General features: G+C 44.0%; 1 protein-coding gene across 1 annotated transcript in view; it reads left to right on the plus strand.

Annotated features, from left to right (window-relative positions):
• LOC109905726 (serine/threonine-protein kinase TAO1) overlaps nucleotides 1-17345 on the plus strand; it is a 30709-nt gene extending 13364 nt beyond the window's left edge. Inside the window, exons 11-20 of the mRNA XM_031790864.1 lie at nucleotides 3152-3322; nucleotides 3799-3999; nucleotides 5217-5357; nucleotides 5918-6154; nucleotides 6288-6416; nucleotides 8963-9166; nucleotides 9410-9649; nucleotides 10673-10885; nucleotides 11288-11470; nucleotides 11754-17345. Coding sequence (XP_031646724.1) covers nucleotides 3152-3322; nucleotides 3799-3999; nucleotides 5217-5357; nucleotides 5918-6154; nucleotides 6288-6416; nucleotides 8963-9166; nucleotides 9410-9649; nucleotides 10673-10885; nucleotides 11288-11470; nucleotides 11754-12287 — 2253 coding nt within the window. The 3' untranslated portion in view covers nucleotides 12288-17345. The remainder of the gene's footprint in view (nucleotides 1-3151; nucleotides 3323-3798; nucleotides 4000-5216; nucleotides 5358-5917; nucleotides 6155-6287; nucleotides 6417-8962; nucleotides 9167-9409; nucleotides 9650-10672; nucleotides 10886-11287; nucleotides 11471-11753) is intronic.
• Nucleotides 17346-18218: the final 873 nt, after the last annotated feature.

The raw sequence follows: 18218 nt of genomic DNA on the forward strand, positions 1-18218 counted from the left end.
CACATGCGCTGAATAGACCTTACAGGGAAATGCTTACTTACAGGCTTTAACCATTCGTGCAAAAAAAGTATTCGGTGAACAATAGGTAGGTAAAGAAATAAAACAACAGTAAAAAGACAGGCTCTATACAGTAGTGAGGCTATAAAAGTAGCGAGGCTACATACAGACACCGGTTAGTCAGGCTGATTGAGGTAGTATGTACATGTAGATATGGTTAAAGGGACTATGCATATTTGATGAACAGAGAGTAGCAGTTGTGTAAAAGAGGGGTTGGTGGGTGGGACACAATGCAGATAGCCCGGTTTGGAACTGCGGGAGCACTGGTTGGTCGGCCCAATTGAGGTATGTACATGAATGTATAGTTAAAGTGACTATGCATATATGATAAACAGAGAGTAGCAGCAGTGTGAAAAGAGGGGTTGGGGGGGGCACACAATGCAAATAGTCCGGGTAAACATTTGGTTTCCTGTTCAGGAGTCTTATGGCTTGGTGGTAAAAACTGTTGAAGCCTTTTTGTCCTAGACTTGGCACTCCGGCACCGCTTGCCATGCGGTAGTAGAGAGAACAGTCTATGGCTGGGGTCTTTGACAATTTTTAGGGCCTTCCTCTGTCACCGCCTGGTGTAGAGGTCCTGGATGGCAGGCAGCTTAGCCCCAGTGATGTACTGGGCCGTACGCATTACCCTCTGTAGTGCCTTGCAGTCAGAGGTCGAGCAGTTGCCGTACCAGGCAGTGATGCAACCGGTCAGGGTGCTCTCGATGTTGCAGCTGTAGAATCTTTTGAAGATCTTAGGACCCATGCCAAATCTTTTTAGTTTCCTGAGGGGAATAGGCTTTGTCGTGCCCTCTTCACGATTGTCTTGGTGTGTTTGGACCATTCTAGTTTGTTGTTGATGTGGACACCAAGGAACTTGAAGCTCCCAACCTGCTCTACTACAGCCCCGTCGATGAGAATGGAGGCGTGCTCGGTCCTCCTTTTCCTGTAGTCCACAATAATCTCCTTAGTCTTGGTTACGTTGAGGGAGAGGTTGTTATTCTGGCACCACCTGGCCAGGTCTCTGACTTCCTCCCTATAGGCTGTCTCATCGTTGTCGGTGATCAGGCCTACTACTGTTGTGTCGTCTGCAAACTTAATGATGGTGTTGGAGTCGTGCCTGGCCATGCAGTCTTGGGTGAACAGGGAGTACAGGAGGGGACTGAGCACGCACCCGTGGGGAGCTCCAGCGTTGAGGATCGGCGAGGCAGATGTGTTGCTACCTACCCTCACCACCTGGGGGCGGCCCGTCAGGAAGTCCAGGATCCAGTTGCATAGGCAGGCGTTTAGTCCCAGGATCCTTACCTTAGTGATGAGCTTTGAGGGTACTATGGTGTTGAACGCTGAGCTGTAGTCAATGAATAGCATTATCACGTAAGTGTTCCTTTTGTCCAGGTGGGAAAGGGGAGTGTGGAGTGCAATAGAGATGGCATCATCTGTGGATCTGTTTGGACGGTATGCAAATTGGAGTGGGTCTAGGGTTTCTAGACCCACGTCCTGGTAATCCGTCTGGCCCCGCAGCCATGTGTATGTTGACCTGTTTATTAAAGGTCTTACTCACGTCAGCTACGGAGAGCATGATCACACAGTCGCCTGGAACAGCTGATGCTCTTATGCATGCCTCGGTGTTGCTTGCCTCGAAGCGAGCATAGAAGTGATTTAGCTCGTCTGGTAGGCTCGTGTCACTGGGCAGCTCGTGGCTGTGCTTCCCTTTTGTAGTCTGTAATATTTAGACCCTTTGCTTTGAGTCTAGAAACTGAACTCAGGTGCATTTCCATTGATCATTTGGGGCGGCAGGTAGCCTAGTGGTTAGAGCATCGGACCTGTAACCGAAAGGTTGCTAGATTGAATCCCTGAGATCGAATCCCCGAGCTGGCAAGGTAAGAATCTGTCGTTCTGCCCCTGAACAAGGCAGTTAACCCACTGTTCCTAGGCCGTCATTGTAAATAAGAAATTGTTCTTAACTGACTTGCCTAGTTAAATATAGGTTTACATTTTTTTTCATCATTTATCCTTGATGTTACTACAACTTGATTTGTCCCCAAGAACTGAATGGTCACTACAACAGAGCTCCAGAATTCCTCTTTGGAGATGGGAGAACATTCCAGGAGTACAACCATCTCTGCATCACTCCACCAATCAGGCCTTTATGTTAGAGTGCCCAGATGGAAACCACTCCTCAGTAAAATGACACTCCTCAGGCACATGACAGCCCGCTGACCATGAGAAACAAGATTCTCTGTTCTGATGAAACCAAAATTGAACTTTGGCCTGAATTCCAAGCGTTACTTCTGGAGGAAACCTGGCACCATCCCTACGGTGAAGCATGGTGGTGGCAGCATCATGCTGTGGGGATGTTTGGAAAGATGAACGGAGCAAAGTACAGAGAGATTTTTGGTGAAAACCTGCTCCAGAGCTCTCAGGACCTCAGACTGGGGCGAAGGTTCACCTTCCAACAGGACAACGACCCTAAGCACACAGCAAAGACAACGCAGGAGTGACTTCGGGACACGTCTCTGAATGTCCTTGAGTGGTCCAGCCAGAGCCTGGACTTGAACCCGATTGAACATCTCTGGAGAGACCTGAAAATAGCTGTGCATCAACGCCATCCATCCAACCTGGCAGAGCTTGAGAGGCTCTGCAGTGAAGAATGAGAGAAACTCCCAAAATACAGGTGTGCCAAGCTTGTCGTGTAATACCCAAGCAGACTCAAGGCTGTAATAGCTTCCAAAGCTGCTTCACCAAAGCACTGCATAAAGGGTCTGAATTCTTATGTAAATGCAATGTTTTATTTTTAATACATTTGCAAAAATATCTTACCCTGTTTTTTCTTTGACATTATGGGGCTTTGTGTGTAGATTGATGAGAAAAATATATATTTAATCAATTTTAGAATAAGGCTGTAATGTAACACAATGTGGGAAAGCGGTCTAAATACTTCCCCAATTCATTGTATAGTGTGTCTATCTTATTTATGATTATCATGATCTACCAATGCCAAGACAGATACAGAGCTCTGTTCACTTGATTTTGAGTTTACCTTAAATTAACATGAAGCATACCCACCCACCCTCAACTCAAAAGAAAATGATTGTCCCTCTGCCTCCCCCTTTTTTAGCATGCGTTTGTGCAGCGCGAGCGGCCCGACTCTGTCCTGATGGACCTGATCCTGAGGACCAAGGTTGCGGTGCGGGAGTTGGACAACCTGCAGTACCGCAAGATGAAGAAGATCCTCTTCCAGGAGGCTCACAACGGCCCTGCAGCCGAAGCACAGGACGGAGACGAGGAGGTCAGTCTCCCAATCTGGCTCTGCTCTCCTGTGGAGCTTAGTTTGAGAGCATGGTTTATACCAGAACCATCGTACTCTTTTGAAAAAAGCCTAGGTAGGATAATAATAATATTAATAATAATAATATTTAATTTGTAAAAGTGTATTTCCCACACTCAATAAGGTAGAAAACAAAACAAACAAAAAACTGGAAAAAACATTCACAATACATCAAACCACTTTCAAACATTAAAAACCTGCTTGAATAGTTAGCTCTTCAGTTGTTTAAAACAAGTAAATTGTTCAATAGAAGTTTCTCTAAATGCACTCTTAACCTTATAATATTACAGTTAATTATTATATTATGGTAGGCCTGCTGGGTCTTTAAAGATTTTCTCAATATTCAGTTGTTCGTTTTTATCTTCTGTTCATAACCTTCTGTAGTTGAAAGTATTTCACTCACCTGTGTCTTGCTGTTGTTATGATGCTGTCCCCAGGAACCGGAGAACAGTGGCAGGACAGGCACAGTGAGCAGCGTTGGCAGTAACCAGTCTATCCCCAGTATGTCGATCAGCGCCAGCTCCCAGAGCAGCTCTGTCAACAGCTTGACCGACGCCGGAGATGACAAGAGTGAACTGGACATGATGGAGGGAGACCACACGGTCATGTCCAACAGCTCCGTCATTCACCTCAAACCGGTGGGTAGAGATGATCTTAGAGCTGGACCCGCAGGCAATGTTCCCTCAATTTATCTGGGGTACTAAACACATTTCTGGTCTGCTGAGCGCAAACTTGAACGTTGTGAAAATTCTGTGCAACTTCTGGCACACGTTTACTGTGAACACTGAGGCTGTACCCGCATTAAGTTACAGTGATGATAGTGACCAATTAGGCTACTGTGGCTGTTTATCATAATGTAGGCCTATCAGAGTGGCCTGCCATAAAAAAAACAGTTGAGAAAATGCATCTTATAACATTTTAACATGGAAATAGCTGTTCCATCATTCAGCCTACAGTAGCAGCCGATGTGTGGTGTTCAATGTAGGCCTACATTCCATGAGATTTATGAAAAAAACAGGTAGGGATTGACAACCTGTTTATCCACTTGTCCTTCACACAAGGAGGTAACTGAAAATGTTGTTTTGATGCAAGAAACCACTTTTCAAAATAAAATGAATTATTTTTCTCATACCATTATTAGATTCAGACAAATTATGCTACCCTCTGTCTATTGGCTGCTTAGCTTATTCAAGCCGGTCTCAAAATACAACACTGCCCCTTTAACTCCCGAGTGGCTCAGTGCTAGAGGCGTCACTACAGACCCTGGTTCGATCCCGGGCTGTATCACAACCGGCCGTGATTGGTAGTCCCATAGGGCGGCGCACAATTGGCCCAGCGTCATCCGGGTTAGGGGAGGGTTTGGCCGGGGTAGGCCTTCATTGTAAATAAGAATTTGTTCTTAACTGACTTGCCTAGTTTAAATAAAGGTTAAAAACAAATGATTTGCAAATAGGGATACTGCAGCTCTGATTGGTTATGGTGCACCGTTCTGTGTAGAGTATCTCTTGCATAGTGTGTTTTGGGAATGTTGTGTTGAAAGTGGCTAATGTTGCGTTGATTTGATCACATTTCGCACAATAGAGGGTAACGTTGATAGTGTTAACTAAAGGGGAACACCAGAAAGTTGAGTGAAGTTCACTCTTGTGCTTCTCGGTGCAGGCTGATATTTCTTCTGCGCTGCAGTCCCAGGGGATCTTAGAGGGAACATTGCTCGCAGGATAACTGGACACTGCATTAATAATAGTGAGATGATTCAGTGATATACAAGACATAGTGTTTCCTTGTGCCTTTCACAGATTATTTGTAAGCAATATTTTTATGCTGTTAATGTGCTATGTTGTATTTGTTTCTTCAGGAGGAGGAGACGACTTATCGCGAAGAGTCGGAACCTAACAGCCGGCCGCCCACTGAGCCCCAGTCTCCCCCTGCACACACTCCACGGCCAAAACACCACCGCAACCGCGAGCACTTTGCCACAATACGCACAGCCTCCCTGGTAAGAGCTCTAGAAATACAATGATACTGTAGATAACATGATTTTAAAATGGACCCTTAAAGGCCAAGTGCAGTCAAAAACATGATTTTTCCTATGAAGATGGAATAATACTGTAGAATTGTAATAATTATTATAATGCCCTTTTAGTGTAAGAGCTGTTTGAAAAGACTGCCTGAAATTTCTGCCTGTTTTGGTGGGATGGAGTTTTGGCATGCCTGGTGACATCACCAGGTGGTAAATTGATTAATAGACCAATAAGAAAGAGTTCCAAACCTCTCTGCCAATAACAGCTAGTTTTTATTTTTCCTCTCCCCACTCAGACCACTCCCAGACAGTCCTAGCAAAATTCTTGCTTGAGAAATTGATCTATGCTAAGAAACTTTGTTTTTCTTTTTGAGTATTTTAATTGAAAAAAAATCACGGTAAGGTACTTAATTGTTACCCAGAAATAATTTGATATTGAGATAAAGGCTCAATTCAGCTGTTTTTTAAGTGTCTGCTCCTGTAGGAGAGAATAAGCTGAACCTAGAGTTCTATGATAAGCCCTATGTTTCCCCCAGGTGACCCGTCAGATGAAGGAGCACGAGCAGGACAGTGAGCTGAGAGAGCAGATGTCAGGCTATAAGAGGATGAGGAGGCAGCACCAGAAGCACCTGATGGCCCTGGAGAACAAGCTGAAGGCTGAGATGGACGAACACCGGCTCCGTCTGGACAAAGAGCTGGAGAACCAGAGGAACAGCTTTGCCCAGGAGATGGAGAAACTCATTAAGAAGCACCAGGCCGCCATGGAGAAAGATGTACGGTCGTTTGCTCACTTACGCCATACTTACTTCATAATTCATACTCTGTCTAGATTCTACTACTGTTCCCTAGGTCTCTGTTGAATATTCTTGTTTGAAATGTTCGTGTTTAATTTTTGTGTCTCTGCAGGCGAAGACCTTTTCCAATGATGAGAAGAAGTTCCAGCAGCACATTCAGAGCCAGCAGAAGAAAGAGCTCAACAGCTTCCTAGAGTCCCAGAAACGAGAGTACAAACTCCGCAAGGAGCAGCTCAAAGAGGTAGAGAATCACACACGGTCATACAGATGAACACACATTATACAAAGGCTTCAATCATTGATATATCATTTCAAGAAAAAACACCATATGCACCATTGCTTGCCTAGATACTCCTCTCAGTATGTCAGACAGACTCAATGAATGACAAACCTCTACAGAAAATGTGCAAATATGGACAGCAAGCTCCCATGTCGACTTGCTTAAAGCGGCAATCCGCAGTTGAAACGATAACAAAGCATACTCCCACTGAGGATGAGGGATGTGGCTGGAAAAATTGTAACCACACTTAAGTTCATAGACAGAGTTATGGATGCAAGGACTTTATTTAATTTTTTTATTTATTTCACCTTTATTTAACCAGGTAGGCAAGTTGAGAACAAGTTCTCATTTACAATTGCGACCTGGCCAAGATAAAGCAAAGCAGTTCGACACATACAACGACACAGAGTTACACATGGAGTAAAACAAACATACAGTCAATAATACAGTAGATACAAGTCTATATACGATGTGAGCAAATGAGTTGAAATAAGGGAGGTAAAGGCAAAAAAAGGCCATGGTGGCGAAGTAAATACAATATAGCAAGTAAAACACTGGAATGGTAGATTTGCAGTGGAAGAATGTGCAAAGTAGAAATAAAAATAATGGGGTGCAAAATAAATAAAATAAATACAGTAGGGAAAGAGGTAGTTGTTTGGGCTAAATTATAGGTGGGCTATGTACAGGTGCAGTAATCTGTGAGCTGCTCTGACAGCTGGTGCTTAAAGCTAGTGAGGGAGATAAGTTTCCAGTTTCAGATATTTTGGTAGTTTGTTCCAGTCATTGGCATCAGAGACCTGGAAGTAGAGGCGGCCAAAGAAAGAATTGGTTTTGGGGGTGACCAGAGAGATATATCTGCTGGAGCGCGTGCTACAGGTGGGTGATTCTATCGTGACCAGCGAGCTGAGATAAGGGGGGACTTTACCTAGCAGGGTCTTGTAGATGACATGGAGCCAGTGGGTTTGGTCGACGAGTATGAAGCGAGGGCCAGCCAACGAGAGCGTACAGGTTGCAATGGTGGGTAGTATATGGGGCTTTGGTGACAAAACGGATGGCACTGTAATAGACTGCATCCAATTTGTTGAGTAGGGTACTGGAGGCTATTTTGTAAATGACATCGCCGAAGTCGAGGATTGGTAGGATGGTCAGTTTTACAAGGGTATGTTTGGCAGCATGAGTGAAGGATGCTTTGTTGTGAAATAGGAAGCCAATTCTAGATTTAACTTTGTATTGGAGATGTTTGATGTGGGTCTGGAAGGAGAGTTTACAGTCTAACCAGACACCTAGGTATTTGTAGTTGTCCACGTATTCTAAGTCAGAGCCGTCCAGGGTAGTGATGTTGGACAGGTGGGCAGGTGCAGGTAGCGATCGGTTGAAGAGCATGCATTTAGTTTTACTTGTATTTAAGAGCAGTTGGAGGCCACGGAAGGAGAGTTGTATGGCATTGAAGCTCGTCTGGAGGTTAGTTAACACAGTGTCCAACGAAGTGCCAGAAGTATTCAGAATGGTGTCGTCTGCGTAGAGGTGGATCAGAGACTCACCAGCAGCAAGAGCGACATCATTGATGTATACAGAGAAGAGAGTCGGTTCAGGAATTGTACCCTGTGGCACCCCCATAGAGACTACCAGAGGTCCGGACAACAGACCCTCCGATTTGACACACTGAACTCAGAGTTCAATTCAGAGAAGTAGTTGGTGAACCAGGCGAGGCAATCATTTGAGAAACCAAGGCTGTCGAGTCTGCCGATGAGGATGTGGTGATTGACAGAGTCGAAAGCCTTGGCCAGATCAATTGATATGGCTGCACAGTAATGTTTCTTATCGATGTCGGTTAAGATATCGTTTAGGACCTTGAGCGTGGCTGAGGTGCACCCATGACCAGCTCTGAAACCAGATTGCATAGCAGAGAGGGTATGGTGAGATTCGAAATGGTCTGTAATCTGTTTGTTGACTTGGCTTTCGAAGACCTTAGAAAGGCAGGGTAGGATAGATATAGGTCTGTAGCAGTTTGGATCAATAGTGTCCCCCCCTTTGAAGAGGGGGATGACCGCAGTTGCTTTCCAATCTTTGGGAATCTCAGACGACGCGAAAGAGAGGTTGAACAGGCTAGTAATAGGGATGGCAGCAATTTCGGCAGATAATTTTTAGAAAGAAAAGATTGTCTAGCCCGGCTGATTTGTAGGGGTCCAGATTTTGCAGCTCTTTCAGAACATCAGCTGATTGGATTTGGGAGAAGGAGAAATGGGGAAGGCTTGGGCGAGTTGCTGTGGGGGGTGCAGTGCTGTTGACCGGGGTAGGGGTAGCCAGGTGGAAAGCAAGGCCAGCCATAGAAAAATAGACTGACCATCCATGATATCTAAATGATAGTTTTAACCATGTTTTGAGGCTATACAGTGTTGTTTACATTTACGTTGTTTGCAAACATTGGAAAAACAAGCTTCTATTTTGGCTACTGATGGGGTACGACAGTTGAACTAAACTAATGTCCGCCCTTGTTCTTCCCCCAGGAGTTGAATGAGAACCAGTCGACCCCTAAGAAGGAGAAGCAGGAGTGGCTCTCCAAGCAGAAGGAGAACTTCCAGCACTTCCAGGCTGAGGAGGAGGCCAACCTGCTGAGAAGACAGAGACAATACCTAGAGCTGGAGTGTCGACGCTTCAAGAGGAGGATCCTCATCGCTCGCCACAACGTGGAGCAGGACCTAGTGAGAGAGGTCAGCTGTAATCACTCAGCTCTCCTCATTCATACAGTCCCTTGTTTCTCTCACTCTCCTCAAAAGAGGGTCCCCTTGCCTGCTCTCAGTCTTCGTTTTGTAACCATGGCTCAGCTGTGTGTTCTGGTCATTTTCCTACTTCTATACATAGTTCAAACATTCCTTTCGAATACTGCCCTTATAGAATGCAGTTTTCTCCTAACCTGTATGGTTTCTCCTCCCTGCCTGTCCGTCTGTGTGTAGGAGCTGAATAAGCGTCAGACGCAGAAGGACCTGGAGCATGCCATGCTGCTGCGGCACCATGAGTCCATGCAGGAGCTGGAGTTCCGCCAGGTCAACACCATCCAGAAGATGAGGGCTGAGCTGATCCGCCTGCAGCACCAGACAGAACTCACCAACCAGCAGGAATACAACAAGAGGAGGGAGAGAGAGCTCCGACGCAAACACGTCATGGAGGTCCGACAGCAGCCCAAGAGCCTCAAGGTGAGCACACATTGTATACTAACAGATCATTTTTTGTTTTCTGTTACTGTTAACGACCGTTATGTAGGAACCTGACCCTTCACTGTTCTGTTTGTCCTCCCTCCTCTGTCCCAGTCCAAAGAGCTCCAGACCTGACCCCTCACTGTTCTGTTTGTCCTCCCTCCTCTGTCCCAGTCCAAAGAGCTCCAGACCTGACCCCTCACTGTTCTGTTTGTCCTCCCTCCTCTGTCCCAGTCCAAAGAGCTCCAGACCTGACCCCTCACTGTTCTGTTTGTCCTCCCTCCTCTGTCCCAGTCCAAAGAGCTCCAGACCTGACCCCTCACTGTTCTGTTTGTCCTCCCTCCTCTGTCCCAGTCCAAAGAGCTCCAGACCTGACCCCTCACTGTTCTGTTTGTCCTCCCTCCTCTGTCCCAGTCCAAAGAGCTCCAGACCTGACCCCTCACTGTTCTGTTTGTCCTCCCTCCTCTGTCCCAGTCCAAAGAGCTCCAGACCTGACCCCTCACTGTTCTGTTTGTCCTCACTCCTCTGTCCCAGTCCAAAGAGTTCCAGACCTGACCCCTCACTGTTCTGTTTGTCCTCACTCCTCTGTCCCAGTCCAAAGAGCTCCAGACCTGACCCCTCACTGTTCTGTTTGTCCTCACTCCTCTGTCCCAGTCCAAAGAGCTCCAGACCTGACCCCTCACTGTTCTGTTTGTCCTCCCTCCTCTGTCCCAGTCCAAAGAGCTCCAGACCTGACCCCTCACTGTTCTGTTTGTCCTCCCTCCTCTGTCCCAGTCCAAAGAGTTCCAGACCTGACCACTCACTGTTCTGTTTGTCCTCACTCCTCTGTCCCAGTCCAAAGAGCTCCAGACCTGACCCCTCACTGTCCTGTTTGTCCTCCCTCCTTTGTCCCAGTCCAAAGAGTTCCAGACCTGACCCCTCACTGTTCTGTTTGTCCTCCCTCCTTTGTCCCATTCCAAAGAGTTCCAGACCTGACCCCTCTCTGTTCTGTTTGTCCTCTCTTCCTCCCTCCCTCTGTCCCAGTCCAAAGAGCTCCAGATTAAGAAACAGTTCCAAGACACATGTAAGATCCAGACCAGACAGTACAAGGCCTTGAGAAACCACCTACTGGAGAGCACACCAAAGTCTGACCACAAGGCTGTCCTGAAGCGTCTAAAGGAGGAGCAGACCCGCAAGCTGGCTATCCTGGCTGAGCAGTACGACCACTCTATCAACGAGATGCTCTCCACACAGGCTGTGAGTCACACAGAGACCTTGAAAACACTGCAGGGAGGGAGGCAGGAGAGGGATACGTTTCTAAAAAAGCTGACTACTGATGATGGGCCTTTTGGCAATGAGGTCCTTTATCTACTTCCCCAGAGTCATAGGAACTCATGGATAACATTTTTATGTCTCTGCTTGTAGTTTGAAGGAAGTTGCTAACTAGCACGCTAGCAGATACCATAGGCTTCCAGTCATTGTGCTAATCCTCATTAGCGAAACTACCTCTATCTTCCTTCATACTGGACACAGAGGCATAAAAATGGTATCCACAAGTTCATCTGACTCTGGGGAAGTAGATAAGGGCCTCATTGCCAAAATCCCGAAGTATCACTTTAACATTGTGCTGACCCCGTGTCTGGCATCCCTCGTCTCTAGCTGCGTCTGGATGAGGCTCAGGAGGCTCAGTGCCAGGTGCTGAGGATGCAGCTGCAGCAGGAGCTGGAGCTACTCAACGCCTACCAGAGCAAGATCAAGATGCAGACGGATGCCCAGCACGACCGTGAGCGGAAGGACCTTGAGCAGAGAGTGTCGCTCCGGAGGGCCCTACTGGAGCAGAAGGTCTGATCTTCCATACTGGGAACATTTTTTTTACATGGGGTGCGTCACAAATGGCACTCTATTCCCTGTATAGTGCACTGTGGTCAGAAGTAGTGCATTTTAAGTGGATAGGGTGCCATTTGGGATGTAGTAATGGTGTATTAGTGGCAAAAAGCTTCAATTGAAATGTAGGCTTTATTTAATTTCAAGCTCCAGAGTTTGCTCTTATCATTGCTAAACCAGTGCTATTTTTACATGAAAATATTATGATACTGAGCAGCTGTGTGTACATGTGTATCTTCAGATTGAGGAGGAGATGCTGGCCCTTCAGAACGAGCGTTCGGAGAGGATCCGTAGCCTGCTGGAGCGCCAGGCCAGGGAGATCGAAGCGTTCGACTCAGAGAGCATGCGTCTAGGCTTCAACAACATGGTGCTGTCCAACCTCTCCCCAGAGGCCTTTAGCCACAGCTTCCCAGGGGCCCCAGGCAGCTGGGCCCACCCCCAGACACAGCACCATTCTGGGGGCTCTCAAGGGCCACACTGGGGCAGTGGAGGGTCAGGGCACCCAGGCAGCCATCACCAACCCCACTATCACTCTGGTCAAGGAGGGTCCCCCATGCAGCAAGCCTGGGGCCAAGGCATGCAGGGGGGCGGGGGTCCTCAGCCGTGGGGCCACCCCTCGGCAGTGCCCCTGGGGGCCAGAGGCAGTGGAGGAGTGCAGAACAGCCCCCAGGCACTGAGCAGGACAGCCTCAGGGGGGCGCAGTGAGCAGGCTATGAGCAGGAGCACCAGCGTCAACTCTCAGATATCCAACGGGTCGCACCTGTCCTACACATAGACTCCCAGTCCCAGAGTCAGAGTAGGATGCTGCCAAGTCCACAGAGCAGAGTGGGACAGTATGGGCTGAGCTCTACTACACCTCCACCTCTCTTTCACACATTTCTCATCCCCTCTCTCCTATTCCTCTCCTGTCCTGTGTACAGATGTGAATGCGTGTGGAAATAAATGTTGCTCAGGTCAAAAGGGCTGAAAGAGGCACACCCCCTCTACACAGTTTATTAGCACACATACAGATCAGTTCTTCTGTTTCTATAGAAACCATTCAGTGTCAACACTAAATACTTATTATTTAGTGTTCTCTCTCTTAGAAATCATTTTCATGTACATATGTGTTATCCATAGCCACTGCTCTCCTTTTGCACCACTGAGACCACTGTCAAAAAGCCTTTTGACATCTGCCAACTGCTTTTAATTTAAAAGTTGCTTAGTGTCTACCAATCACAGCAAACTAAGACAGCCCAGGAAATGCCCCTGCTCCAAATTTGATAATATATTGGTCCATCTATCTATCCAGTTACTTTATTATTATTTATTTGTTTACTCTCCTTATGCTAGCCTGCTTTTATGGTCATTTTAAATCGCAGAGATTGTTTCTTTTTCCAAATCTGAAGAAAGTTTTGCGTTCTAAAATGTTTTTTTAACAGGGAGAGGTTTAATAAACTGCTCAGATACCGTATAGAGCTGCTTGACAATACCTGAAACAAATGAAAGTTGGTTTGACATTATCTTTTGGGTTTGAGATTGTGAGGGACACTGGGACACAATGTTGTTGGCTTGTATTTTGGCCAGCTTCCATGAAACTCGCTTTTGTTGTTGTAGCCAAACCTACTTTTAAGCCAGGCAGTTGTTATTAAACATCTCACAACTTAGTTACTATCAACCCCTGTTGCAGGAATGTGGTGAAATTTTGTGAATAGGATTTTTGAAACGTTTTTACATACAAGAATCTGAGGGTTTTGTAGAATTAGATCAATTATATTTTGGCTGTTATTATTTGTCCTTTTTTTTATTAAGAAAGAAAGATAATAGTTGTTTTGTAATTGCAGCTGGTAAGAGCAAGAGAAGTTTGTGTTTTTACCAATGTCATATCATCGAGGTAAGATTTTTGTTGTGAATTTCACAGTTAGACTTGCAGTTTGAAAGATTTAAATGTTTACATTTAATATATTGAAGAAGCAGTAACAGACAGTGAACCTTTTTATATCAATGAGCATTTTGCCAACATTTAGTGATCTGCATTTTATTTTATGCCTCCCTGTGGGAGTTTAAGCTGCTAATTTATCCATTTGCCAATAAGAACACTAAAGCAGAATATGAATGTTTTTAGATGCTATTCTTTGTATTTGTCTGTTTCGAATGCAAAGCTAGGGGTCCAGGCTAACCATAGCTTCAACCATGGCCACATTCAGCTGTTCTGTACTACTGTAGTGTGTGGCATTGGCCACTAGGTTGCAGTCTTCAACCGCTCCTTAGGCCATAATAGCCCACCTACAGTAGATCCAAATCTTCACTGTTGTTTAGGGTTTCCAAGTGGGTCGGTGTCTCTCATAGCATTACTACATCAGCCAAAACCAGAGGGACATGGCAGATCCATAATAAACTATAGGCTTAGCTAACAGCTAAAAGTGTATATGTATGTTAATACTCAGTAAGATGGTGCCTTTGTATGCCCTGATACTGATCATTTATCTCAGTGTAAAACTGGCATATTTTTTTATGTTTTAGTTCAGCTCAGATTGATTAAATAGTTAACCATGTTTGTATTACATTTCGCATCATTCAATGAAAATGATGTAATTCAGGAAGAGAGGATCCTAACATCTATCCTCATGTACCTCTGAAAATGAAGTCCATATCAGGAGTTTTGTGAAGTGATCAATTGAACAGAAGTTCTAAAGGTGATAATATCATGCATACAGGTACTTGAGGGCTGGTTCTGGGTGTCTGCTGTGCGGAGGATGACAGATTGTGAGTTCCATCTTAGTTGGCTGAATGATCGAGGAGGGGATCAGTATAATTAATGATGGGCTGCATGATTGTCCGATACAAGAGCCAAGACTCTGTAATACCTTTAATAAGAACCCTGACATTTATCAGTTGATTTTATTTTAGTGCCTTTAAATACTGCTGCCTTGTCAAAGCACTTTATACAGTACATACAATGTATACAGTAAAACACATGGTAGTTTGACTTTATTTTAGGCACAGCAACATGAGGGATGAATATTGTGTGTCTGTATTATGTGGTTGAGGTGGGGAAGTTCAAGTTTAGCTAATAGTTTACCTTAAAGTCAGATACGTAGTGAGGATTTGAATACCTGGGGTTAATTACAAGTGAGTTAGCAGAGTCATACCAGTATATAGACCTATTTCTATGGCTCTATGGAGGATTCATGTTGGACAAGAACGAACCATATTATGGTGACAGAGATAGTTAAAGGACTATTGTATGCTTGGTTAAAAAACACATTTTGCACTAAATGTTGCAGGCCAGGTTTAACATGAAGTAAGTGGGCACAGTAGAGCATATCTTCCATAAGTAGGACAAATATATATGATTTCAGAATGTGTTTGAAAGGGAAAGATTTAATCTCAATGTAATGGATGTTTTTGACCATGACAGCAGGCTTGGCAAGGAGTACATGTTGTGGGAGCTGGTTAATGTAATGCAGTCAGTGTTTAAAATGATAATGGTCCACAACTTGAGCAACACTAAAAACTCTGCAATCAGGAAAAAAGAGACCATCTCATCACCCTAAAAGTAAAAATGGCAGGTAAATGAAGAGCATATACTTGTTAGTTACTGGTGTTCTGCATGTAAATATAACACTCGCACTAAATGATCATTCTACACTTATGTTGGTGAGTGGTTAAAAAGTGGTTAAAGCTGGAATCCTTAATGGTAAAACTGCCACGTCCATTTGGGATGTTACAACAACCGAAGTTACTGCAAACAATGAACACTATTTATTTTCCTATCGGACATCAATGCACGCGCTATTTGTTTTACCACACTTCCCTCAACGCACCTCTGTTTCGTCCACAAATTAATAGCCAAGGTGCTGGGGCGGACAGTGGCACTGTTTCCCCTAATGCGGATCTTTTAAAGGTGGCAAAGCACTTATGTAGTTATTTCCTTGGACACCCACAGTGGGTTCTATCTGTGAGCTTGTTCTCTCACCCATGAAACTGCTTCTTTCATGGGTGAGTTTATGCCATTGTGGTTCCCCTCTTTATTTTCTCACCCTCCATTCCCTCAATCACCAAGTCTGCATTTACTATGAGGGTAACTATTCTGTATGGAAATCTAAAACACTTTAAAAGCATATATATTGAGAAGGCCACAAGGCTTTAAAATACCTAATGTTGCAGATATCTTAGGAAATTAAAGTGGGGTGAAATGTTCATATTGTGTATATCTACAATTTAAGAGTTTAACTAAACTTGCTTTGTGACGAAGAACATTTAAAAAAAAACAAATCTATAAGACTAACATTATTTAACTTGACAGACACTAACCAAATATTAAACAACGTTGAGATTGGTATGAGGGTCTGTAAAGTAACTGATGAAAAGTGAGCTTGGTTGTGTGTACACTGACTCTTACTGCTTCCTGTGCATGCATAGCCTACACTGTCATTTTCCTTTACTGTCACACACTTTGTTAGTCATTGCACCCTTCATGACGCCTGTCATTGCAGTAAGTCTGTACTTCCTGTGTTTCCTTCTACTCCACCCTCTCTACATTCACATCCACCAGATTAGTACCTATTCTGATGTTTGTTCTTGTTGAATGTGATGCTACAATTGTGCGGCAAAAACTTTTAATTTTACGGGCACAAAGAGATGCAGGAGAAGTTTGTTTTAAATGGTTGCAGACTAATCCCCCAATACAATTCTCCAATATCTGCCTCAGAATCATATCCAATTGTCCTTTCCAAAAAGCAGGCATGGGTTTCATTATGTTACAGTACATAGGGCTGTGAGTGTGTCCCAATACTCTCCAAAACCTTCCACCTCATGTTTCCTTTCATTTGTAACCACAGAGATTTGAAACGCCTCAATAGGTTAATTTACCACTATAATGCTTATACCGACCAAGTCTTCTATGATCAGTGGTCAGGGGAAAAAAGGTATTTCTGATTATTGGGACCTAGCCCATGTTCAGGTCAACAGCTTCTTAGGTCAATGGTTAATTCACATGTCAGGCCAATGAAAGGTCCTTGCTATCCATGGTCTTTGGGATGTCCCTACCCCATTGGAGTTGACATTTTCAAATACTTAGGGTTCAGGGTAGGGATGTCCCAAGGATCTCGGATAGCACTAACCGCCAATGAAACCTCATCTCATACGAGATCGATTGCCAACCCATCACACCTTTTTGTTCATGTTTTTTAAATATTTTTTTTTTGTGAGGGAGACTACTTAGATATTTTTATTCATATTTGTTTTAACGATGTACAAGGCTTCTCTGCCAACCTGGATAATGTTTTTAATTATAATTTAGCATTGATGGTGTCAGCTAAAGAACAATGGAGGTCCTCCCTCTGGTCAAACACTGTGCCATCCCAGAGCTGCCAAGCTAAGACACCACTGCATTGTTTCATCTCCAGAGTTCCCTTTGGCTTGGCCTGATGGCATGACATTTTAAAAATAGCATGATGTGAGCTATTTGGTTCTGGTCAGATGGTCAATGTAGAGGCTTGAAAAGATTGAGTGGTGATAGGCTACTTATGAAAACAGAGGATCCATTTCTATGAGGAAATGTCAGTATTCTTCCTTGGCACAGCATTACCACTACAACTCATATATAACCTGTATTAAAATGTATAAATTGTGAAACCTGTTATTGAATGTCTGAAAGATTATGAAGATTATACATACATTTTCACCAAAACAATATACAAAAAAGTTAATTGAAATGTGTAAAAATATTCATGAAACAAGAATAAAACTAGGATCAAATCTACTATTTTGTTTGTATTATAATGACTATTGTGCTGGCAGAGGGATATTGAACAGAAATCAACTGTAATAAAGTAATTTTAGTATATAATTTGTGTCCTGTCTTTTCAATTTGGAGCATAAGAAATTTGAACATTGTGTTAGAAAATGTTCACTTTGTACAGAATCATTGAGCCTGGTTGCCATTATTTGTTCAGTTATTACATTCCACTACCTGTACTGTCATTTGCCAAATTTGGAATATGTATGGCTCAATGGAATATGTATGTATTTCAGTGCCAACAGACATTGCATTTTAATTCCATAATTTTTGAATTTATATTATATATATATATATATATATATACACACTATATATACAAAGGTATGTGGACACCTTCAAATGAGTGGATTTGGTTATTTCAGCCACACCCGTTGCTGACAGGTGTATAAAATTGACCACACCGCCATGCAATCTCCATAGACAAACATTGGCAGTAGAATGGCCTTATTGAATAACGCCGTAACTTTAAACGTAGCACCATCATAGGATGCCACCTTTCCAACAAATCAGTTTGTAGGCAAGCAATAAACATTTCAGAACTACTCGTCGAATAAGACATGGGAGAGATTACGAATTTTGGCAAAGAGATTTATTTATAGACTAATACACTTGAAACAAATAGCCAAACCGAAAACTGCAGACATTACTAGTGCCTCCCTGCGATCAAACCGCCATAAAAAAAATACATGAAACGCTGCCTAAAACGTGAGGCGGGGGGGCTTTTCGGCACAACACCGGAAATAACTCACTGGTAACGCAGTAACTTTGCTGGTGTATGCAGGCAAAGCTACCCATGAACATTGAAAACATGCATGTTAGCTGGCTAAATAGCGATACAATGTTATATTTGATCAAGTAAAATCATATTAACTTCCCAAATAAGTTATTAAGCAAGCTAGCTAAGTGTTCTAGCTTGCCAAC

Source organism: Oncorhynchus kisutch, linkage group LG15 (assembly GCF_002021735.2).
Source record: "Oncorhynchus kisutch isolate 150728-3 linkage group LG15, Okis_V2, whole genome shotgun sequence".
Taxonomy (NCBI): Eukaryota; Metazoa; Chordata; class Actinopteri; order Salmoniformes; family Salmonidae; genus Oncorhynchus; species Oncorhynchus kisutch.